Consider the following 26,449-nt stretch of genomic DNA (forward strand, 5'->3'; position numbering starts at 1 on the left):
AGAGCAGAGCACCTCACCAGTAGCTACTAACAACACTCCTTAGGTAATTTGTTCCAGTGCTTAACTACCCTTACTGTTAGGAAGTTTTTCCTAATGCGTAACCTAAATCTCCCTTGCTGGCATTAAGCCCATTACTTCCTGTCCTGTCCTCAGCGGATAAGGAGAACAATTTATCACCCTCCTCTCTATAACAACTTTTTATGGCCTCCCCTCAGTCTTCTATTCTTCAGACTAAACAAAAAATTTTTTCAATCTTCCCCAGTAGGTTGTGCTTTCTAGACTTTTATCATTTTTGTTGCTCTCCTCTAGACTTTCCTCAATTTGTTCACATCTGTCCCAAGTGTGCTGCCCAGAACTGGACACAATATTCCAGTTGAGGCCTGCTGAGTAGAGTGGAAAAATTACTTCTCATGTCTTGCTTACAACATTCCTGGTGATACATCCCAGATTGACGTTCATTTTTTTGCAACAGTATTGTACTGTTGACTCAGAGTTTGTGATACACAATAGCCCCCCCGATCCTTTTTCTGCAGTATTCCTTCCTAGGCAGTCGTATCCCATTTTGTATTTGTGCAAATTATTGTTCCTTCCTAAATGTAGTACTTTGCATTTGTCCTTATGGAATTTCATCCGATTTATTTCAGACAATTTCTTCTGTTTGTCAAAATCATTTTAAATTCTAATCCTGTCCTCCAAAGCACTTGCAACTCCTCCCATCTTGGTATTATCTGCAAATTTTGTAAGTGTACTCTCTCTGCCATTATCAAAATCACTGAGGAAGATACTGAATAGAACCAAACCCAGGAAAGATCCTTGCAGGACCTCACTCAATATGCCCTTCCTGCTTAACTGTGGACCATTGATATTTACTTTGGTTATGGTTTTCCAATCAGTTGTGCATCCATCTTATAGTTGGTTTGTTTAGGCTGTATTTCCCTAATTTGCTTATGAGAAGGTCGTGTGAGATTGTATCAAAAGTCTTATGAAATAAAGTTGATAAATATCACATTTACTCCCTCCCTCCCCCCATCCACAAGACTTGTTACCTTGTCAAAGAAGGATATTAGGTTGGTTTGACATGATTTGTTCTTGACAAATCCATGTTGACTGTTACTTATATTATCCTCTAGGAGCTTGCAAATTCATTGTTTGATTATCTTTCTGGGTACCAAAGTTAGCTGACTGGCCTATAATTCCCTGGGTTGTCTTTATTTCCCTTTTTATAGACAGGTTCTATATTTGTCCTTTTCTGCTGATGGGCTCTCTCCTCTCCTCCACACATTCTAAGAGCTCTAACACCTGAGAGATCTCTTCAGCCAGTTCCTTAAGTATTCTAGGATGTATTTCATCAGGCCTACCGACTTGAAGACATCTAGCCTATCAAAGTAATTCTTAACTTGTTCTTTCCCTATTTTAGCTTCTGATCCTACCCCCTTTTCATGGACATTTGTTAGTCATCCGATAACTGCTAACCTTTTAGGTGAAAAGTGAAACAAAAATGACATTTAAAACTCCGGCCATTGCTGCATTTTCTGTTAATTGTCTTTCCCTCCTCATTGAGTAATGGGCCAACCCTTTCCTTAGACTTCCTCTTGCTTTTCATGAACAATAAATTCACAGAACACCAAAAAGAAAAGGAGTACTTGTGGCACCTTAGAGACTAATATTAGAAGGAAAACTGGTGAAATTACAATAATTAGGAAGCATAGTTATTACGATTGAAGGCTGGTGCATCCTAATTTTGTATAGATTTATGTTGATGTTTGTCTTTATGTTAAAGATGCCTAGAGCCTGAGATGTACCTTATTTTAAGAAGTGTCTAATTCAAAAAAGACAGCCAACAATGACATTTATATGTAAAATGTATGGATCAAGAAGCAGTCAAAATGGTTATTGGACTACTCAAGGATCTGTAGGTAAAATAACTCAGTGCTGGAAAGGATGGAACCAAAAATAATCAATCAATTAACAGTGAAGAAATAAATACAACTAAAAAAAGCGAAGTGAACTGAAGCCAAAAGAATTAAAGTAAAACTCCAGGGATTCATCTTCAATTTTTTCCATAGTAAACAAAACAAAACAAAAAAGAATGAAAAATATTTCACGTATACAATCCCCTAATATAAAACTGTACCTGAGAAATACCTGATGAAGTTGGAATATTCTGATTGATGTTAGAACCAGTCACAAATATCAAAAGAGGTTGCCAACTTATGATGGCAAAGTAGGACAGGAACAAAATCACTCTCCATTAGTTTTAATGAGAGAAAACAATTCAGTTTGAATCTTAAGTGATTTTTTTTCTCCCATGTGTAGTTTTGTTTTCTTTAACTATATATATTTTTGTAGGCAGACAGTGTCCCGGACTTTCAAGAGATGACAAGTAATTTGCATGCCCGTATCTGATGGTCCTGTAAAAGTCTTCTTTCCTTGCACACCTTAGCCCAATCCTCCTCGCCCTCTCCAGTGCTAGGCTGCTTGACTAAGTCCCAAAATTCTACTCATTGTAAATTTATAGCTACTTCCAGTTATTCACTGACCCTACAGCAAGGGTTTTGGGGTTGTGGCTGCTGATTTTGGAAGAGCAAAATATAGACTGTTCATTGGTGGGAAGAAGAGTGGTGGTTGAGGAATGCTATGAGAATAATGCAACATGCAGGCAAGGAACCTGGCACGTGTGAGAAAGATTAAGCAGAGGAGTATAAGGAAATAGCTGGTTTTGGAGGAGCATCCAGTTTGGAGAAAAGAGATCATCTGATTATGGAAAAAAAAATACAAAGTTAAGGCATAAAACAAAGCTACAGAAAAAATTATTGCAGAATCCAAAGTAGCTAAAAGTAGCAAACTGCCCAATTTCTCCCACTGAATCTAATGAAGATGGAATTTGATTCTGTCCTAATTTATGGACAGAAAAATGTCTTGCTCCATGTTCAAAGTAATTTTTCTTTTTTATGTTTAATTTTGAAATAAAGTGTCAAATTAATTGTACTTGAAAAAATATACAATTGTGAAATCATGGAAATACCCACAAGTTGTTTTTTAAGAAGGACTTGCACAAAAACTGATTTAAAAAAAAAGGTTTCTACTCCTCAAAACTTCACATTTTAAAACAGGTTTGTAAGGTTTCAGCATAAACTGACCCATGATACAAAGAGACAGTGGGTATCATCTATGCCAGGGGATCTCAATCTTTCTTTCTCAGCCGCACCCCCCCAAACATGCTATAAAAACTCCATGACCCACCTGTGCCACAACAACTATTTTTCTGCATATAAAAGCCAGGGCCGACGTTAGGGAGTACCAAGCTGGGCAATTGCTTGGGGTCCCATGTCACAGGGGGGTTCCACAAACCTAAGTTGCTCAGGCTTCAGCCCTGGTTGACAAGGCTCAAGGCCTCGGGCTTGAGCTTTCTGCCCCAGTGAATCTAACACTGGCCCTGCTTGGCGGACCCCCTGAAACCCGCTTGCAGCACCACAGGGGACCCCGGGACACTGACTGAGAACTGCTGATCTATGCCACACAGTGCTGATTGAAAACATACATTAAAAGTTATACACCTCCTTTGACAGATTCATGATTTGTGCAAGTTTGTGTCCACTGTGCAAGGCAATAAGTGTCTCCAGGGAGGTTCTGAGGACTCTTAATTCCCAACTTCAGTAGGGGCTGAGGGAACTCAGCACCTCACATGACTGGACCTTAAGCTATCCTACCCAAAAATCTAGTTGAGGAGGAGGGAGAAAAGGAAAGAGAAAGGACAGATGCATTACACGTTAACAGATCAACACTATTCTCAGTTAGTGTTGTGAGGATACAGGAAACAGCACACAAGAAATTATTCTGTGCAAGCCAAAAGTAGAAGCTGCTAAAACAAGGAGATAATTTGTTGATAATGTATAGCCTCTCAAGTGAAAAGTTATAAATACTTAGAAGTTTGTACATAGCATATAATGAAGTTTACATCCTTAAAAGAACACCAGACTGGCAACTGGACTGGAAAGAGAACCAAGGAACAGCCAAGCAGAATTACAATATTCAGAGATTTTCTTTTTTCTAGCAGGGGGGACTTGTGTATGAGCAGGAATTCACCCCCTGGCCCATCTGTCTCTATCTGGATGATAGGAAGATAACTAATGTGTGAAGTTTAATATTTAAAACTAAATGTTGACACATATTGTTCTGAATATTAAAACCAGCCCTGAATGAGGATGAAAACTGTTTGCTCTCAAGAAAGACTGCCTCAGCAAGCAATCTACTCACATATAAAATAATTAAAAAACCTAAACAAATAATTGAAATTAAATGTTTTCAATAAATGAATGTTTAAAGTCTTGTGCTGAGTTAAATCAGTACAACTTTCCTTTGAAATTGATTTTTAAGACATCTCTAGTTCCACATCCCATACGCTGAATGGGATATGTTTACCTGTTGCGTAAAGGTGGATAACCTAACTCCTGTTCAGTCTGTCTCTTCACAACTTGCCTATCATCACTTTAGTGGGATGAGGAATTTAGTTGATGTTTGCAAATTTTTTCTGAAGTATTATATCAGTTTGTCAACTTGTATGTGTGTTTTTTTTCTACACTCATATCTCTCTGTCAAGATATCCATTCTAATGACACAGACTTTTTATTTAAGCAAATCTATATTTTTGGAATTTATTTCCAACATTTAACTCCTTAGTGGTATTTTAATATTCACAACGGATAGACTCTTGTGAGCATTAATAAAATTGTACGTTAGAAAAGATGCAACTTTCAGAGTACGATTACTACAGAAGATGGTTTGCTCAAAATTCCAAAATCGCTAATCATAATCAGATCATTTCATGAAGACCAAAACCAGTCCAAATTTTACTGAAGAGCATTTTGATACATTATGAAGAAGTACTCTTAAGAATATACAAATATTCTGAGATGCATCAACTATTCTTTGTGGAGCTATCAACATACAGTAAATAAAATCAAAATAGGATAATATATTAACTTTAAAAATAATTTTCTTTTAAAGCAGATGTTAATTCTAAACTGGAGAAACAAATTAAATAACGAGAGAATTTAATTCACTGACAAAGTTACAATAAAACCACTATTAAGAAAATGATCTATGACTTACTGCTTGAACTGAAAAACCTCATAATAAGAAGGGTTTAGATAGAGTCAATAAAGTTTGTTTTCAAGTGTTTTAAAATGACCATGCTATAGTGGCTCTGTACTGGGCTAACATCGCCTAAAGTCCTCTGACAGCTGCATGGCACTCTAGGTGGTCTAGTAAAAATCCATCTAAAAAAATATAGTGTCTGGCCTAACAATTCAAGGAAAACCAGTCTGGTGTTTAACAATAATGAATCATATTCTAGTAACCTAAAAATAGATTCTTTAAAATGGAGAATATGCCATCTTTCATTGAAAAAGAAACAGGGTCACGATAAAGCAGGAGAAAAGCATTTCTCCCCCTCTAGACAGTTTACAATCAATTAAATACAACAGCAACCAAATCATTTAGAAATATCTATATTTTCCTCACATGTATGCTCGGAACATTTGCTCTTTAATTGCTTAAACAAATTTAAATTAATACCAAATTACATGATTTTGACATCATTTCTACGCTGTTGTATTCTTTTCAGGGTCTTATAGTGCCTTCATTACTGTATTCAGAGTAGCAGCCGTGTTAGTCTGTATTCGCAAAAAGAAAAGGAGTACTTGTGACACCTTAGAGACTAACAAATTTATTAGAGCATAAGCTTTCGTGAGCTACAGCTCACTTCATCGGATGCATCCGATGAAGTGAGCTGTAGCTCACGAAAGCTTATGCTCTAATAAATTTGTTAGTCTCTAAGGTGCCACAAGTACTCCTTTTCTTTTCATTACTGTAGTATCTCAGTGCCTAACAGAAATATATTAAGTTAAATGAGTAGCTTCTACCATGTGTGGTTTCTTTCTTTCTCCCTTCCTTTCCTCATGAATTGCATGGGAATAAAAAAAATTAAAAAATAAAAAATTAAATAGTACTTATTTTATTTGTTAATATTAGCAAATGCAAAGTCAAAAGAATGCGTCTTGCACTTGGTGGTGGGGTTTGTGGTGGTTCTTAGGTCCTGCAGAAGTTTGGTCCACTTTGTTTCAGTATTATGAAACCATTCAATACTAATTCAGCTGAAACTGAAAAAAAACCTACCTAAAAAAGCCCTAAATATTTTCCCCAACGGCCAACTACAAAAGTCTTACAAATAAAACAAAGAAATATGATCACTTTACTAAATAAAGAACCTACTTAAGTTATTTTATACATGGAAATGTGAAGTTGTATGAAATTATTGTTATATTAAGTGAAAGACTTAATTTCACAACAGGTTGGTTACTCAGAAATTAACCTTTATCAGACTACATTTAATGTTAAATTTATTTTTATTAACTGTGAACTTAAATATACTACAAACAGTAGCTATCTTACACTTACCTTATTTTCAAATCTGTTTTGCAAACAATGAATAAAACAAGGGCTCTGTGTATTTATGGCTATAACACATTGTCTTTACTTGAAGTTACTGTAAGACTGACATAGATTGACTTAAACCAGGGGTGGGCAAACCTTTTGGCCCGAGAACCACATTGGGATGCAAAACTATATGGAGGGCCGGGGTAGGGAAGTCTGTGCCCCCCAAACAGCCTGGCCCCGGTCCCCTATTCACCCCCTCCCACTTCCAGCCCGCTGACTGTCCCCCTCAGAACCCCCAACCCATCTAACCCCCCTGCTCCTTGTCCCCTGACTGCCCCTCCTGGGATCTCCCACCCCAAACCGCCCCCCCCCCGGGATCCCACCGCCTATCCAGCCGCCCCTGCTCCCTGACTGCCCCAACCTATCCACACCCCCGCCCCGACAGGCCCCCCCATCCAACCCCCCCCGTTCCCCGACCACCCCAGAACCTCCGCCCCATCCAACCGCCCCCTGCTCCCTGACTGACCCCCAGGAACTCCCGCCCCAACCGCTCCCTGACTGCCTCCCAGCATCCCCTACCCAACCCCCCCCACCGCCTCACCATGCCGCTCAGAGCGGCAGGAGCCTGCTGCCCGCGCGGCAGCGACATAACTGCGTGGGTGAGGGAAGGGCGGGGGAGGGGCTGGGGGTGAGCCTTCTGGGCCAGGAGCTCAGGGGCTGGGCAGAATGGTCCCGCAGGCTGGATGTGGCCCGTGGGCTGCAGTTTGCCCACCGATGACTTAAACCCTGAAGAACAAGGTTTAATAGCCGCTAAAAATTTATCATTCAGTGTGATAACTCTGTACATTCCTGACATCCATGTAAATATCCAATCCCTTTTTGAATCTTGGCCTCAATGACTTCTTCTGGCAACAAGTTCCACAGTTTAATCACATGTTGCGGGAAAAAGCCTTCCCTTTTTTTGGTATGAATTTCCAACCTTTTCAGTGAATTAAAGGTCCCCTTGATCTTGTGTTGAGGGTCAGGAGGAACAGAAGATCCATTTACCTTCTCTATATCATTCATTATCTTGTATACTTTTATCATGTCCCCTCTTATTTGTTTCCCTTTAAAAGTAAACAATCCCAATCTTTTCATAACACTCTTTCCCTCCTAAGAAAGAGAGCACTGTCCACTTAAACAGGCTTAAAGATTTATGAAAGATTTATGAATTATGTTACCTTTGGCAGCATGGGTGTATCCCTCTTCTTTTTCTTTTCTGAATTAGGGTCATCCAGCAAGTCCGGCTCAAAGGTATAGAGCTCTGTAAGCTCATTCATGGTAAAGTGACGCTCAACCTGCTGCTGGTCAACTACTCGGAAAGACAGTGACTGTTTTGTTACTTGACGATCATATATCTTGTCCTCCATTGTTCCCTAAAAAAACCCCAAATATTTGTTTTTATAAATCTAAACACACAAATGGGATCAAGTTATTCTGTCACTGAGAAAAAAAGCAATGGTAAGAACAACATTATTATATCATTAACGTTTGTTCAAAAAGCTAAAGAACTTTACTCCAATACATCTCCTGTAGTTTGCTAAATTGTTTAAAAATGAATGTAGTCCCTGAATGAAACACCACAAAGGAACATGAATTGCCAATGCAACTTATGGTGCATGTCTATTTATTAGAGTAATCAATATATTTTAACTTCTTTAGCTCCCTGAAGAAATCAGCTTTTGCACAACCTCCCTAAATTGTAGTTTTTAAAATATTAATATGAAAAAAATTGATAATTCTGTTGCATTGTTCACCTTATTTTAAGTTAAACAAAAACCACACTAAATAAGAAACAGATGGGTTACATTCAATGACAGCTTTAAAAAAAAAAAAACTTAGGGGACACGGGACTAGGCTCAACTGAACATGAGTTCTGGTGTGATATGGTGGGTAAGAAAATGTGATCCTTGAATGTATAAGCAGGAGAATAGAGAGCAGACGTAGGGAGTAGTACTGGCATTCTATATAGATTAAATGAAAATAGCACGTGTAGTTCTGGTGTTCACAATTTTAAAAAGGATGTTAAACTGAAAATGATTCAGATAAAAGCTACAAGAATGATTTAAGATCTGGAAAAACTATCTTACAGTAAGAGACTAAAGAAGTTCAAGCTATTAAGATAAATAATTAGAAGATTAAGATATGAATTGAAGACCTATAAGTACCTAAATTGGAAAAAATTCTTGTAGTAGAGGGCCTTGAATCTATCAGAAAAAAGGCACAAGATCCAATGGCTTGAAGCTGGAGCTAGACAAATTCAGACTAAAAATAAGGCACATATTTTTAAAACAGTGAGGTTAAACAAAAACAGGAACAAATTACCTATGGATATGGTGGATTCTCCATCACTTGGGAGTCTTTAAATCAGGACTGGACATCTTTCTAAAAGATATGCTCTGGCTCAACCAAAAGCTGTGAACTTGATGCAGGAATCATGAGTGAAAATCTACGGTATGTATTATGTTGTAGGTCAGACTAGCTGATCTTAATGGACCCTTCTGGACTTAATATACACATTTTTTTTCTTTTCTAATGGTCTGACAATCTTAAACCCCAATTCTGCTATCTGATCTACACCAGTGGACCCCTTTTCCTGTGTAGCCCCCCCACTGACTTCAAAAAGAGTCCATAAGGATGAAAGGGTCTGTCTTTACAGATAAGACATCAGGATCTGAGCCTGAAAGGATGAATGAGAAGCATCCAAATCATACGTACCTGAGCCAAGAACCTGTACACAAACACAGGTTTGTTCTGCCCAAAGCGGTAAACCCTAAAGATACTCTGAATATCATAGGATGGATTCCAAGAGGCATCAAAGATAATCACTCTATTAGCAGCCACCAGATTAATTCCAAGGGATCCTGCCTTAGTGGAAATAATAAACAAACGGCCTCTGGAACAACAAAAAATAAATTATGAAATGTAATATTTTACAAACTGACTTCTCTTACCTTGGGTTCCTTAACTATTATAAACATGAAGTTTTTGAAATGCTGTAACCTAAATTCTCTGGGGTCCTATTATGAATTATTCATAAATTATAATGATTCAAAATCTTTTAAAACCATGAAGTTGTAAAATTTGTATCTTATGTTCTAAATAAAAGGGCAAAGCTGCTAACCAGCTGTCAGAACTACAGGACAAGGACTTTAAGAAGTCATTTGTTACCAAGAATTGTTCTGAGAGAAAAAAAAAATCTTTTCTTTAGACATTTGAATTCAGGATCAAATGTAAGAAAATTAGTTATGCCAAGTTAAACCATCATTTAAAATGAATACATGCTGGTTGGTGTCATTGGAACTATTATCTGGAAAGCAGACTTTAAAAATTCCTTGGCATGAAACTGTTTCTAGGACATTTTTTATAAAATAATGCACCTTTGTTTCTTTACATGTCACTATCACCCAAGATTAACTTTAAATTAACAATGCAAAAAACTCATGTAAAGTTAAGATTGACATTTTAAAAAATACAAAATGCAGGGATTTTAAAGTTATAACAACAGTAATTGTACCTTTTTGCAAGTGTGTAATATTTTTATTACCGCATAAGTTTTAACTTGCAACTTAGCACGTAAGTAATGCCAGAATTTGGGGAATACAACTTAAAAGTCATTGATTAGTGCAGTTTTAACACTGCATGAATTAAGTTTATTCCATTTATTGCTTTTTAAATATACAATTGGCTGCATTACAGATATTAATTTGAATGTTGACATGTGTATTTGGGAAAATTCATGAAACAAAAGAGCTTCAATTAATATGTACAATTGCATATTATATATACACACACACACACGCACACACACGTATGTCTATCTATTTATCTGAGAGTAGAGGTAGTTCATGAGGCACCAGGGCTTGGTGATGCACTTTCTGCCTTTACTCCAGATATGAACTTCCAGTGCTTTATGGAAACTCTGAATCCTTATTAAATTAAATTAAACCACCATAATGCCTAATTCAACTATGTTAACTAAACAGATGGACCCACAGAGACCATCATCAACATACCTGAAAAACTCATCTTGAATGAAGTGGACATTGAGACAGGTCAGACCCAGAAAAGCAGTAATTTGGTAAATTTTCCATTCTCAATCCTGAAAGTTCCCCAAGTCCAAGACATTTGGGATGTAGTGAGCAGGAAGAAAATATTAGAGAGAGGAAGACATAAGTAGGATAGAAGCAAACTGTTTCCCCTTGCCTAAAATGGTATTAATCTATTTTGAGACAACATTGTTTGGAGACACTTTTCTGTCTGTACTGATATATAAAAGTATCCATGGATGACAAGGTGGTAGCTTCACAGATTTCCTCTGTGGTAGCTGATGTTCTTTCTGACCAGGATGTGATTTTGGAATAAGTTGAATCATGGTTTGTTTTTTTTCCCTCTCTCTCTTCTGGAATCAGTCTATCTGTGGCTTAATATGCTTCAGTGATACATTATTTGATCCACCTAGTCACAGAGTATTTGGATGCATTCAAGGCTAGACATTTAGGGTAAATGGAAATGAACAAAGATGATGTTTTTCTATACTGATCAGTTCCACTTAAGAATATTTTAACTGCTGTTCTGACATATGCTGTACTTATCCTGTCAGGTGTTGAAGATTCAAAGTAAATGAAGACAAAACGATTTCCTACGAGTTAACCTTGATTACCAATAACTACTTTGTTATCACAGAAGATACAGTAAGAAGATGTGTATTCCTAAAAGCAGAGATTTCCAAGACTGTTCTTGCCAACCTGGTTACAACCAAGAAGGAAGTTTTCATGGAAAAGAAAAAAAAAGGGCATTTCAAGCCACTGGATGGTTCATAAGAACTTGTACCACTCTGGGCCAATTCTAGATAAGAAAGATACACCTAATGGTTGGTTTGGACAGTTATACTACTATAAGCTACTTTGATGATATGAGGTATTTAGATGAGCATGAGTTTATGGCCTAGTTTAACACCGAGATATAAGACGCTGTGGAAGGAAATCTAAGACTCAAGTCAAGGCCACTGAAAAGAACTCCAAAAAGAGCTGGAATGCCTGATTTCCTGGTGCTGATTTTTGTATGTTAACATCCTTACGGGCATTCTGTTCAAAAGCTTGCAAAGGCAGAGAATATGACAGCCTGAATGAGGTTAAAAGAGTATACTTTAGAGAAGTATCCCATTTTGTTTAGGTCTTGCTACTCAAAGCAAAAGTTTTAGGCTTGGTCAGTCTGGATCAGAATGCAGGAGCAGACATCTACCTAATGGAAAGACAGAGCAGAGACTTTTGCAACTTTTCCACTAGTCTAAATACCTTCTTGGCCAATTTGCAGTGACAAGAATGATAGATTTCAGGAGTAGCAGCCGTGTTAGTCTGTATCCGCAAAAAGAAAAGGAGTACTTGTAGCACCTTAGAGACTAACAAATTTATTTGAGCATAAGCTTTCATGAGCTACAGCTCACTTCATCGGATGCATGCAGTGGAAAATACAGTGGGGAGATTTATATACACAGAGAACATGAAACAAGAGATGTTACCATACACACTGTAACAAAAGTGATCAGGTAAGGTGAGCTATTACCAGCAGGAGAGCGGGGGAGAAAAACCTTTTGTAGTGATAATCAAGGTGGGCCATTTCTAGCAGTTGACAAGAATGTGTGAGGAATAGATAGATGTTTCCTCTTTCATCTAATAAATCACTTTCTTCCTAGTGGCAGAAGGGGAGGGGGGGGAGAGAAGGAAAGAAACCAGTCTAGCTATCTGAGAGTCAGTGTGGCCTCAGTAATTTGTGGTCTGCTTCCCTGGTGAAGAAAAGCCACACCTCTGAGTTTCACCTGGATGCATATACTTGAACCTGGCTCTATGGATACCAGAAAGAATACTTCCTGATTCAGGGAGCATATAGAATATTGATGGTCTGCAGATAGTTTAACCAGTCTGGTTATGTGTTCAGTGACTTCTTTACATGGATCATTTTAACGGAGACCAGCTGAACTTCTGTCCAGGAAAACATCTGTATTGTTTCAGCATTTAGACTTGAAACTTTTGTATGTCACTACTGATTTATATATGCCACAGTTGTGGGGTTTCTTTTTTTGTCTGAACTAGGACATACTCTTTCCTTTGGCACTAATAAAATGCTGAAGAGCCAGCCTAACTCTATCTAGATCTTTCTGCCTCTGACCTTTTTATCTACTCTTTGCATTTTGATGGTCCATGTGTGCTCCGCAATCTGAAATATTGGTATCACTAGACAAGATTTCAGGGACTGGATAGTGGAAGGAGGATCCTGCCACCATATGGGTTTTTCTATCACCATGGAACCATAGATTTTAAGGGCCAGAAGTAACCACTAGATCATCTAATCTGACTTAACGTATATCACAAGCTGCCAACCCCACCCAGCACCCCCATACTAACCCCAACAACCAAAATTAGACCAAAGTATTACTGCCCACAGCAGACTAGACTACTATGTGCTACAGGCAAAGAATAGGAGGGAATACCAAAGAATACCATGCCCAAAGCCCCTGCAATTGCAGGGAAATGATTAACCGTGGAATTGTCATTCTTCTCTTTCCTTTACATCATCTCGTATTGGGAATAGGCCCCTAGAGGAATCCCTGAAGTTCTGTCATGTACTGTCATGTCTCTTGAACACGAATTACTCCTCAGACAGAAGATAAATGCAGGTGACAATAGATGGATGACCTTCGGTTCTGTAACACCTTCCAGAATACTTTTCAATCTCTACTGTTTCAGGAAGACTCTAGTTCTCCTTGGCTCTCCCTAGGTGGATGATCCTCCTGAAGAACAGCTAAGTTTACCAGGAACCCTTACGCTTGAAGTACAGAGAGGATCCTTAATGTAATTTCCTCTGTGGCCCCTCAAAACGATGCTATGATGAGTCTGCCTTTAATGAATGGGTATAGATAAATCCCTAGACTCCTTCAGTAAGTTAGTGTAACTAAATGGCTTTGTGAATACCAAAGGAGCAGAGAATAGATTGAAAGATAATGTTATTTATTAAAATTGGTGATTTTTTGTAGGCAAAATGAAGCAACTGGTAAAAATAGGGCCTGACTAGAAAATGCACGTAAGGTTCTGTTGAGTCCGTGAAGTCTTCCGAAGAGATTCCAATGGTAGCAAAAGCTAGAGTCTCCATTCTCAATTGTTTTCTTCGTCAACCTTTTCACTCTCTTGAGCTTGATCTCCTCTAGTTCTTTTTCATGCTTAGAAAAATCTGGAACAATACTTTGGAAGTGCTTGCTATTTCTTGAGGATGGAGAGACGCTGATGAAGGTGCTCAAAGTTCAAGAGTAACTAAGTATTCATCTTGCACTATCGCCGGTATCCTCCTGTCTGAAGCTGATTAAAATTAGATGTCTGAGAAGTGGAACAGCCTGTCGCTAAACCAATTTGTGGATGGAAGTAATCCTAGTTGGGTTAATACATTAATATTTGGATTGGAAAGAGGGACTGGACCCATTCTCTGATCTGGACTTCCACTTGGCATCCCTTTTCTGGTATTTTTTGGGGGGAGTGCAGGGGGGTAGGAATGAAAGGAGCTTATGCCCTTATACAAGGTTGTAGTCGTCCTTGACCTTCATTGGACTTCTCACCAGCCAGAATTCTATCTGCAAATTTTGAGGCACAGAGGATTTCCTTTGAATAGTTATCTGCTACTCAGGAACTAAGCTAGAGTCAATGCCAGGTCACTGCATTTGCTTCCATGGCTCTTGTTGCCAGCCTCCTGATGTCCCATGGATCTATTCACTATGAACACTCTACTTAACATATCACTTGAATCAATCATGGCTCTGGGAGTTAAGGATTTGTAGGTCATCTGCAGCATGTGGTTGCCCTGTAAGCCCTTACAGGCTGCTGAAATAACTTCAAGGTTCCCTCTGTGGATGGTTTCTATTTTTCCATCTAGGGAAGAAAACCCCCTCACAACAGATATTGACATATAATTTAACTTTGATGCCACTGATGCATGCGTCTTAGAGAGTTTAAAAAGAGAATATTTGTGTTCTAGATCCTGTAGATTTTCAAAACTGAGGCAGAGACTTTGGCATGAAAGCAGGAGTGTGGTCACGCTACAACGGCCTCACTGAGAAATCTGAACAGCCTCCCACATATGCAAGAAACATGACATGGCTCAAATGTTTCAGACTGGGGCAGTGTCAGGATCCAGAAATGTAAGCTTCCTGTATATTTGATATGCAATTTTCAAACATGTAATAAAAAAATTCAGACAGAAGTTCCATAACTGCTATTGTTACAAATAAAACTTAAGATGACTAAATTAGACTGGAGGAAAAAAAAAATCCGTTTTTCAGTTTGCTTTATTCATCTGATAAAAAACTTAGTGTATGGCTGGTTTCACTGTATAGCCAGTCTTCTTCCCCCTGTTTGTGTAGGCCTTTCCAATTGTAACAAAAGGAGAGAAATTTTAATAAAGAGGAAAATATAATTATAAAACCAAAACCAAATTGACAGAGAAATTGAGGGACAGGTTTCAGCCATATGGTTTGAAGTTTATATTTCAAACCTATCCACACACAACAAGGGGCCTGGAAAAACAAAACAAAACAAAAACAAAAAAGCCAGCTAGAATTTTACTAGAATTTCTCCACAAAAAACAATGTCAACAATCATGAAAAATATCAGCCAACAACTGTTATATGCATCTGAAAATAATCTTTTCCAACCATAACTAAATTATCCATGAAACAGTGCTACAGAAAGAGAACATTTATATTTATGAAAATTCAAAATTGTACACAAATAGCTGTGAAAATGCAATACAAAGCATACCTGTAACACTGAGAACTGTTTATTGGAGAAAACCTAACCTTGTTGAGGAGATATAAGGAATAACCTTTTCATTCACTTTAGAACTAATTTAGTAAATAAATATTAGTGAGATGCATTTATTGTCAGGTTAATGGGCCAATGCTGCAACAGAGTGATTCCCATTTGTTCCATTCAGAAGTTGGCTGAATATATTCAACATGTGCAAGGGATAGTAAGCTTGCCACATCAAAGGACAAGGCATGTGGCATAGAGTAAACCCTATAATCAACCAACTTAATAGGAAACCTTTAACAAAATGACAGAAGTCCTTTCTTCTCAAATAAAATCCCAACATCAAATGCATTTCTCCTCATTAAGGGCGGAACCACACACTATCAAACTCACAAGTCAAAACTAAAAGTTGATTTTCATTATTTCACTGATTTAACTCAAAGTTAAGAAAAATCAATAAGAAAGCTTATTTTGCTACCCCTTATTTAATTCATTAATTTTTGCAGCCTGGTCATCTGCATGTTTAGTGTAAATAGTTGTCTTTAAAATTCATTCACATTTGGCCAGTATTGAGAAAGAGTGTCTAGAGACAAACTACATTACTAATTTAAATGTTAGCAGGTTGGTGCAGTGGCCTTGCACATGCATAGTTTACATTACACACACACACACAAAATTCTCTCCTGGGTAAGACTAAAATTCCCAGACAAAAATTACATGAAAATAGAGTTAATGTTAAGAGTACATATTAGTAATGTAGGGTAATGTACATTATATGGATTTTGCAATTATCCCAAAGCCAGGTGTATATACCCATGAAATTCAGAGTTAATATTAAACTTAAAAGAAAACAAAAAAACTAAGGTACAAAAATACATAGTTAGGGTACTGAAATACCTTAACTCTGCCATACAGTGGCATCATGTAATAATCTCATGACTGAAGTTTAACATCCCCATGAGGTGCAGTGGTATCAATATTTTTTTACACAGGGGGAGCTGAGGCAAAGAGACTAAAGGCAAAATTGTCAGCTAATTCTGGGTGCTCAATTTGAGATACCTAGAGCCTACTATTTCAGCATAATTAGCATTTAATATCACTTTATATGTTCAGAACAGAATTCCCATTCATCTCTGTTGCAATTCTGAGTGCTCAGCACTGCTGCAAATCAAACCCCAGGTGTCTCAAGTTGGATACTAAGAAAATGAAGGAACACACTGGCCAACTGTGAAAGTTTTAGTTTACATGACTTGCCTATAATCAGAGGCAGACACCCGACATAGAAAATTTCAATTTAAGCAAAGTTATAAGCAACTGAAAACAGGATCTCGTAACAGAAAGTGCTGGGACACTTAGCTATAAAATATTACATACATACACACACACTACAGAGGAAGAAGGGGCAACAGTACAGGTACAAAACCTATGTAAAATATCTTTAAAAATAATTAAAGTTCTATCACTGGGAGGATATTTTGGTATCTGCACTATCTTAAAAAGAGTTCATAAGTTAGTATAAGTACAAAACAGATGTAGGAAGAAAAGAGATAGGAAATAAAAAGCTACACAGAATGATCTTACCTCACATTAGTTTCATCATTAAATTCTTCAGCCCATTTCTTTCTTGACTGAGCCGTGGTTGAACCATCTAAACGATAGTAGTCAATATTTCTGAACCATTTTCCTTCACCTAGAAATTTGAAGGTAAGGTGATTAAATGACACCAGCACAATATGAAAATATTAGCAGCACAATAATTTAAATACTGATCATTCAGGGCCAGATTGAGACTAAAAGTTAAGGGAGCAATCATGCAACCTCACATGAACCTGCTATTTTATAACAATCAAAATATTTTACTCCCAAGGAACTTGATCTCTATGATGTCCGTGCCCCAAAGTATATGTGCACAAATAAATGAAGAACTCATAAGGGGGTACCTGCCATTGATGCTCGTCTCAGTTGAGCTGTGAAAATGATGCAGTGTAACCTGAATTATGAAATATAATCCACAGAAGGATTACAGAAAAGAGTGGTAATCATAATTTGGGACAGTAAGTATCCAAAGCCTTTACTCTAATAGTTCATATCTTTTGTGATACTCCCCAATCCTCAGGTAGCCTTGCCCAAAATAAGAAGTGCAGAATTAGAGTTAACCAAGAATGAAATAAAATTTATTTTCTGAATAGGATTCTACCCCCTATGTAGGGTCCAGCAGTATTGTATTCTTCCCAAGAAAAAGTCTCAATTTTAAAAAAAATGAACTAAGTGAAACTTCTACAAGCAGCTTTACACAGCTTGCAATTTAGAGAGATTTATTAAGATTTATACACTGAGGGAAAGCTTTAATTGCAATATTTTCAGTAATCTTTAGTTAGCTCTTCTAAGATTTGCGTGTTTCCCAGCCTCCTTTGTCATATCAAATTTCTAGAGGTCTGGACACATTTGCAACAAAATCAATCGAGTTTCTTGTTTAACCTCAGTGCAAAAGTTAATTGTAAAAAGTAACTACATTTAACCTTTAGGCATTATGCCAGTAACCCTAATTTTCTAATTGATCTTTGGAGTCTGTATGTTTCCAATTACTCTAAGCTGCAGTCTCTCTTATACAAATTGTACCCCTTAGGTAAATGCTTGAAAGGGGATTTCAAAAAGTCAAGGTATAATCATTTTGGAACTGAAATTTAGAACAGCTGCTTGAGTTTAATTAGCCAGTGAGTTATGGCTACTTCTTTCCAAATGTAAAAAAAATTACAGCTGATAGAAGCAGATTTTTCTCTTCCCTTTTAGAACTAACCTTTCATTTTCTCTGGAGGTCAAGGGTTATTTACACAAAATGAACCCCACCGGGCCATCGATTAAAATCAGAGCAGCTCTTGTAGGAAGTAGTAATGCTGAGTGACAATGATTTATGAGAAACTGCATGCTAAGTCATGACAGAGATGTCTATATGGAATTGATGACCTAGTTGTACATCAACAGAACCATCACAAACAGGAAAAAACAAAGATCATGTAAAATTAGCTCAGGTTATATAGACAGGCTATAAAGATATATACAGCTCAGAGGTCACAGATGACCAATGTTCTGAAGCAAAATACTGGAAATACTCTTTAGAAGCTTGCTATATGGACAACAGAGTTCCGGGTAATACAGCAGCAGTGAGCAATAAAATACATATATAAATAGACAGCAGCTGGAGATCTATCTATTTCTAGCTAGCTAACTATGATATTGATATTTCTAAGTCCCTGTACTACTTGGTATTTAATTGCCCAACACCGTGCTGCCAAAAATCTTTAAAGGAATGTTATATGAATTCATATAAAAAATAGTGTGAAAGGTCTTTCACTGCAAGATTACAGAGATGGTGTAAAACAAAATGCTACAGTACACATGTAGATCTATGGTTAGAGAAAAAAGTTCACACTACCGATACATTACTAAGAAAATATGCGCTAATACAATATACCTTGTGTCATGTGTGAGAACACGAAAAAGCCTATTGAAATGCAACACAAGGGACCAGGTTTAGAAATGTGTGGTTGATTAAAATCTCAAAATGTTAAATTTTTCAGCACAGCCAGTGTCATTTCCTTTAATAACCCCCTCTTAAAAATGAGGATCAGACTCAGTGTTTTTCTATTTGTAAAAACTGTTTTCATTTTGTATGGCCCCTGACTAAACCTTCCTCTCCCTACTTCTAGAAGAAAGACATCCCATCTGCTTAGAATATAATAAATACATGAAATATAGCACACGCCTACAATCAGTAGCAACAGCCTAAGATCCACCGTAGGTGGGGTAGACAGCATGCAATCGGACCAATAGCCCTCCCATATTTGGTGATGTTGGGAAAAGAGTAGCAACTCTTCTGGTCTGAGAATGAATTAGCTATTTCATCTCCCTTCCATCTAGAATGAACAAAGAGCTAAAAAGGAATAATTAGCTTCACAATTTTGAAGTCTCTTGTACAGGTGACAAGTTGAAATTTGAAGGAAACGTGAGCATACTGTCACAGGAAAAGGGTGATAAGCAGCGTTCAACCTGAGTAACAGATCCATACTCTAAAGAGGGTTAATAAACTAGCTGTATAATGGACTCTTTCATCTGGACAACCCTAAATGATCAGGAGGAAAGATTTAGAGTATCACATTCTGGTTTCTATTTGCAAAGTTTAAGAAACTAATCTATTGTTTCCATTCAGAATGCTCTCTTCAAATATCCAGAACTTTTATTTCAAAAACAATGTTTTTTCAAACAAGACAAAGCACACAGCCCTTATTCAAGAGTATAAATGTACCAAATTGAAAGATTTAAAAAGGAGCTATTTTTGAGATAATCAAATGCAAAATAATTAAACATCTGAAATTTTTTTTTAGATAAAATATAGCCTCCTCAACATGTTCAATAAATTTAAAAATGAGGCACACATTTGAAATCAAGCCTGAGAAATGTTACCAGCGAATGTACATTTTTGGTGTTACGCATAGCGGACCACAGGGTTTAGGTTCAGATGTTAGTGCCATTCTAACAATTATTTACTTTTATATTTTACATGTCTGATTAATGTCTGTGCTTCAGTTTGATTCTCATAACACTCATGTGAGGTAGGTATTATCACCTCCTTCTTTTAGATGAGGTACAGTCAGGCAAGTTAAGTGACTTGCTGAAGGCCACCCAGTGAGACTGTGCCAGAGGTGGGACTAGTATGCAAGACTTCCTGGGCCTTAGGCTCATATTCAGTCCACAAAACCATAATACTTTTCCAACTACAGAATTAGCATACACATATTCAAGAACAAATACATTAAGGCGTTTAATAACTAATTTCCCTAATGACTTTCATAGGCAAAAAAGAATTCTTCCTTCTGCAGATGCCTCCATCACCAAATTAACTTTACAGAACAATTCTGAGGTGGAAAGATGGAAATATTACAGATGCTACACCAAGTTATACAATGTGTTGTCCCAAAAATACAAAAACTAGCTAAACATCAACTTATTATATTGGTTTTGGCAAGTCATTGGGAGAATTAAATCAATTTTACACAACTTTATCCTTTGAGAGAATGTTACAATAATCAAACAACATCTTGAGATAGACCCAATGTTTCACTTTTTCTTTAAAAAGGAGTTTGAACCACAATGTGTCAAATATTGGGTTTTCTACAGAGATAGACCCAGTGACGAGCAGGGAAACCAGAGGAATTGGCAATGGGTCACTTATGTGAAAAAAGAAAAAAGATCACTGTATCCTGGATTGGATTAAAATTCACACCTATACTATCTGTAGCAGGAAATGACATTAAGAAATTCTCTCCACTGTCACTGTTTTGGAAGATATAGAAATGCTATACTAACCTTTATAAATAACAGGTTTATCTTTGTCAGTTTTGTCCCTGCTTGCCAGTTCCAGAAAATCTTCTATCAAATCCAGTGATATTAGAGACTGGCTAAAAACTAGACTGAAAAGAGAAATACGGAAATATACAACATTTTCCACTAAAATTCATTCAATGCATGTAATTATTGTATTGTTTTGCTTTACTTCTCTTCCTTCACCCTGAACGTGATCTTTAAAATGGAGTGAATGTCTTTGGTGGAGTACTGAACAAGGATGGAATGCTCTTCTGATAAAAATAAGTTAAACACACACATCTCTAACACAAATTGAGCTACAGCTCTGAGCGCAAAATAAGTGTTAACAAAGGGTGGACAATAAAGAATGGTAAGGCGAATAATATATTTAAACAATTTAAAAAATTTCCACAAATCTATATATTATTTAACATGACTTACACTTTATCTCCAAGCTCCTCCGCCATACGAAGAATTTCAAAGAGAAGCACCATTTTCCCAGAATGTTCCAACACTTCAGCATCTGCATCAGTGACAAAATCTTTGTACCAGTCTGGAGCAGGGCTGCCTGGGTTGGAAGAGGATGTGGCTTTACCTGTAGAACAAAAATACTATTAAGCTAAAAAGAATCTCCTCAAAACTAAAGCATGAGACTTTTCCTAAAACGCAAATATTTAAAAACTCTTAAGATGCCAATTTTTAAAAGTGACACCAATTTTTAAAAAACGGCTCAAGAGGTGATCCTGGCAGTAACAGGATTGTAAGCCTGACTTCAGTACCAGGCAAACTGGATGAAAATATAGTAAAGAACAACATTGTCAGACACACAGATGAACATAACTTGTTGGAGAAGAGTCAACATGGTTTTTGTAAAGGGAAATTATGCCTCACCAGTCTACCAGAATTCTTTGACGGGATCAACAAGCATGTGGACAAAGGGGATCCAGTGGCTATAGTGTATTTAGATTTTCAGAAAGCCTTTAACAAAGTCTCTCACCAAAGGCTCATGAGCAAAGTAAGCTGTCATCATAAGAGGGAAGGTCCTCTCATGGATTGGTAATTGGTTAAAAGATAGGAAACAAAGAGTAAGAATAAATGGTCAGTTTTCAGAATGAGAGAGGTAAATAGTGGTGTCCCCCATGGGTCTGTACCGGGGCCAGTCCTATTCAATATATTCATAAATGATCTGGTAAAAGGGGAAAACAGTGAGATGGCAAAATTTGCAGATGATACAAAATTGCGCAAGATAGTTAAATCCCAGGCAGACTGCGAAGAGCTACATAAGGCTCTCTCAATACTGGGTGACTGGGCAACAAAATGGCAGATGAAATTCAGTGTTGATAAATGCAAAGTAATGCACATTGGAAAACATAATCCCAACTATATGTATAAAACGATGGGTCTAAATTGGCTGTTACCACTCAAGAAAGATCTTGGAGTCATTGTGGATAGTGCTCTGAAAACATCAACTCAATGTGCCGTGGCAGTCAAAAAAGCTAACAAAATGTTGGGAATCATTAAGAAAAGGATAAATAAGACAGAAAATATCATATTCCCTCTATATAAATCCATGGTATGCTCACATCTTGAATACTGCATGCAAATGTGGTTGCCCCATCTCAAAAAAGATATGTTGGAATTGGAAAAGGTTCAGAAAAGGGCAACAAAAATGACTAGGGGTATGGAACGGTTGACTTATGAGGAGAGATTAATAAGACTGGGACTTTTCAGTTTGGTAAAGAGATGAATAAGTGGGGATAGGATAGAGGTCTATAAAATCAAGACTGGTGTGGAGACAGTAAATAAGAAAGTGTTCTTTACTCCTTCTCATAACACAAGAACTACAGGTCACCAAATGAAATTAATAGGCAGCAGGTTTAAAACAAACAAAAGGAAGTATTTTTTCACACAACGTACAGTCAACCTGTGGAACTCCTTGCCAGAGGATGTTGTGAAGGCCAAGACTATAACATCTACTTCTTTTTTTGAAGAAAAAAGAAAATCCTAAATTCATGGAGAATAGGTCCATCAATGGCTATTAGTCAGAATGGACAGGAATGGTGTCCCTAGCCTCTGTTTACCAGAGGCTGGGAATGGGTGATGGGATGGATCACTTGGTGATTACCTGTTCCGTTCATTTCCTCTGCGGCACCTGTCATTGGCCACTGTCGAAAGATAGGATACTGGTCTAGATGGACATTTGGTCTCACCCAGTATGGACATTCTTATGTTCTAAGATATAGATCTTATCCCTTCAACCAAAGGTTCTGCCAGTTAGTGGTATGGAATTAAAGAAAAAAAATGCAGAGACTAGTGTGTTATCCTTAGAGGGTCACTATCTGCCACACACTTTTTCTGTGTTACATACTGTTTTAACACACAGTCTTGTCACCTTCCATTTTCCTAAAGTAGCATTCAACTTCTTCACCCACAACTAATATTTGCTTCCTAAAACTCAATCACAGATTTTACAAGAATGATATAACTGCTTTTAAAATACTGATCTTAAATCCCAAGCAAATATCTACAACCCTTAGAAAGGGCACTGTACTTGGGCCTTGGGGTTATCTAGTTCATCAAACCAGAGCTATGCAGGATTGTTCCCAAGAATACATTTATTTATTTATTTTATTTTTGCATTTAGGGGGTAGGGGTCTGGGAAAATAGTTTTAAATTATCTCAGTGATGAGACTTTAAAAAAAACAAACAAACAAACAAACAAAAAACTCTTTGCAAAAGGCACCATATACAGGAAGTACCATCAAAACTAGAGTTCTGGATATATTTTTTTTTTTTTGCAATAGTTAACATTAAGTGCAAAACACCATTATTTTTTTAAACACATTCTTGTTAATGGTGTCATCCACATTTGCCTACAAAAGGGATTCTAGTATTTAGTTGTTTAACAAAAAAAAGCAAAGGAGGAGACAATTTTCATACGATTATTAAAAATCCATACTGAGGTAATACTTAGAGGCCTTCATCAGGAAAGATCCTTTATACTAGGCACTGTACAAGTACACACAGAGTCTCTCCCCAAAGAGTTTACATTTTGTTTTGGAATGTAAATGTATTCCTAATTTAAGTCTATATAATGTTATTGACTTGAGATCATAAATAGCTGTCTAATCTGCTATTTGCATAAAACTTTTAGTTAACTTGCCACTTCTATACCCTAATAAGCTGACTTCAGTCAAACTTCAAGCAAGTGATGATACTTTATATCCAAGTCACTCCTCCTAAAAATGTAGAAGATTAAAAGTGGTAAACCTGACAAGCTAGAGAGAATTATGAAAGTCTGTATCTCACTCTATTTCTATGCCAAAATAACTGAATACCCAACAAAACAAGCAACATTTATTTAGCTCTAGGATTTGTCATTCAACAACACCTGGTTGTGAACTATTTGAAATACAGCATGCTCTCCTTCCAAGGTATCAGTATTCTCTTTATCTATTGTGAAACACTTTTGAATTCAAATATACATGAAGGTTTATTTGCAACCTTATCATTTGATCCTGAAATGTAGACAGGAATCAGGAGCTGACTTTATTTATGTTACCTAAATTCTTTTTGTATGTTTCTGCCTTTAATCTCCTTTGCGTTAGTGTGATAAATATTGATTTATTAGAATTACAATACAAACCACCTTTCACTTAAAAACTTTGATCTTACTGAGGTATTTACTTATACAGAATATTTTTCTCCTATCATCTTGCTACTAATTCAAAACATTCAACTTTTAAGACCACATATAGCAAACTAGCTGAAAGGCAACTTCATGACAGAATAGTCATCTTCACCATTTCTGCAAATAACCTCCTTTAGTGCAGAGGAAGGAATTAACTTGCAAAAGAACTCTCATTGGAAAATTTCTTTGTACAGATTTTTTTAAGCATACTTTTAAATGAATGCTGAATTCTGTCCCTAATATAGGCTGGTGTGACTGTGTTTAAGTCATGTTAGTGACATTGTTTGGTGTTAATACCTGTCAATGCAGCATGTAAAGGATGCAGGCTGCGCATGCCTCAACTAGAAATTTCCTTTTTTGAAAGTATCATCACACAACATTTAGTTGTACTGCTGCTATATGAATTCTTTAAAGGGTTAAATAAAACTGAAATTGGCATAAGTGTATGAAAGAGCCATTGTATGCATCAGGGGTGGGCAAACTTTTTGGACCGAGGGACACATCAGGGAATAGAAATTGTATGGCGGGCCATGAATGCTCACAAAATTGGGGTTGAGGTGCAGGGCGGTGTAGGGGTGTGGGCTGGGGCTGAGAAGTTTGGGGTATAGGAGGATGCTTTGGGCTGGGACTGGGGCGGGGTGCAGGAAAGGGTGCAGTTCTGACTGGGGGTGAGAGATTTGGAGGACGGTACTCTGGGCTGGGATCGAGGGGTTTGGAGAGCTGGAAGGGGATCAGGACTGGGACAGGGGAGAGGCTCAGGGGTGCAGGCTCCAAGCGGCGCTTACCTCAAACGTGGTGCGGCCCCCGACTTAGCGCCCCGGCCGGAGCGGGGCCGAGCCGCTGGTGCGGCCCCCGACTTAGCGCCCCGGCCGGAGTGGGGCCGAGCCGCTGGTGCGGCCCCCGACTTAGCGCCCCGGCTGGAGCGGGGCCGTGCCGCGTGGTGCGGTCCTGACCCAGCGCCCCGGTGGGAGTGCTGGAGCAGGGCCGAGCTGCATCATGCGGCTCCCGGGCTGGCTCTGGCCCGCAGGCCATAATTTGCCCACCCATGGTATATATGGTCAAGAACAAGAGACAAATGAATGTCCTACCAGGTCACGGAAAGAGTGCCTGCCCCTCAAAAGCACACACACACACACTCTCTCTCTCTCCCCCCTGCCGGCCAGAAGGTCAAACTAAAGTGAGTTTCAGTTTACACTGGAGACCCACTGAAATAGGTCCACTCCTAGTGGGAGAAAAGGTGGTCTATAACCTCAAATTGCAGGAGATGATCTGAATATGATGAAGGGGAACTGTTATTGTTTTTTATGTATTTATTGGACCAGGACCTCATTTGTGCTAAGTGCTGAACAAACAGAAGAAAAGGATGGTCCCTGCCCCAAAGAGCTTACAATCCAAGTATAAGTCAACAGAGGGACAGACAGACAGGGGAGTACAAAGAAACAATGAGACAATATTGGTCAGCATGCCAGACAGTGGTTTCAACACAGCAGCAGCCTAATCTTCATTAAGCATTTTGTACCCATGGCAAAGGAGTGTTTAAGAAGGGTTTTGAAGGCGTGTGAAGAAGTAGGTGTTGAAGATGTTTACAGGGAGGTCCTCCCAAGCATGGGAGGATGTATAAGAGGTCCTTGTTTGAAAATTTAACAAGTGGGTGATGGAGGCTGGCAGCATGGGCCGACTGAAAGCAGGAGTTGACATCTCAATAGTGAATGAGTAAAGATAGGCAGGGTGAGGATAGGTTGTGAAGAACCTTGAAAGAGAGGACAAGTAGCTTATGTTTGATGCAAAAGCATAAAGAGAGCTAGTGGAGGAATGCAAAGATGGGGGACATGGTCAAAGTGACGGGCTAGGAAAAATATCTTTACAATAGCATTTTAAATGGATATGAGAAGGGCAAGATTACATTTATCACTGCCACAGAAAAGGATACAAAGCAACAAAGCCCGTTGCCAACTCTGTCCACATATCTATTCGGGGATACCATCATAGGGCCTAATCACATCAGCCACACTATCAGAGGCTCGTTCACCTGCGCATCTACCAATGTGATATATGCCATCATGTGCCAGCAATGCCCCTCTGCCATGTACATTGGCCAAACTGGACAGTCTCTACGTAAAAGAAT

General features: G+C 38.0%; 1 protein-coding gene across 10 annotated transcripts in view; it reads right to left on the reverse strand.

Annotated features, from left to right (window-relative positions):
* Positions 1-26,449, reverse strand: part of ATRX (ATRX chromatin remodeler) — a 139,942-nt gene that overhangs the window by 21,682 nt on the left and 91,811 nt on the right. For 8 of the 10 annotated variants that reach the window (XR_006274471.1, XM_038415175.2, XM_038415176.2 and 5 more), the window contains 5 exons: positions 21,075-21,228; positions 20,637-20,740; positions 16,854-16,962; positions 9,196-9,373; positions 7,659-7,853 (listed from right to left, as the gene is read on the reverse strand). Coding sequence is in view for 9 of the 10 variants with exons in the window: in XM_038415175.2 (XP_038271103.1) it covers positions 7,659-7,853; positions 9,196-9,373; positions 16,854-16,962; positions 20,637-20,740; positions 21,075-21,228 (740 nt within the window). In the remaining variant the exon portion in view is untranslated. Of the gene's footprint in view, positions 1-7,658; positions 7,854-8,298; positions 8,927-9,195; positions 9,374-16,853; positions 16,963-20,636; positions 20,741-21,074; positions 21,229-26,449 lie in introns of those variants that run through there. The other 2 variants (XM_043492952.1, XM_043492953.1) reach the window with 2 other exon arrangements.

The sequence above is a fragment of the Dermochelys coriacea genome, chromosome 9 (genome assembly GCF_009764565.3).
Source record: "Dermochelys coriacea isolate rDerCor1 chromosome 9, rDerCor1.pri.v4, whole genome shotgun sequence".
NCBI lineage: Eukaryota > Metazoa > Chordata > Testudines > Dermochelyidae > Dermochelys > Dermochelys coriacea.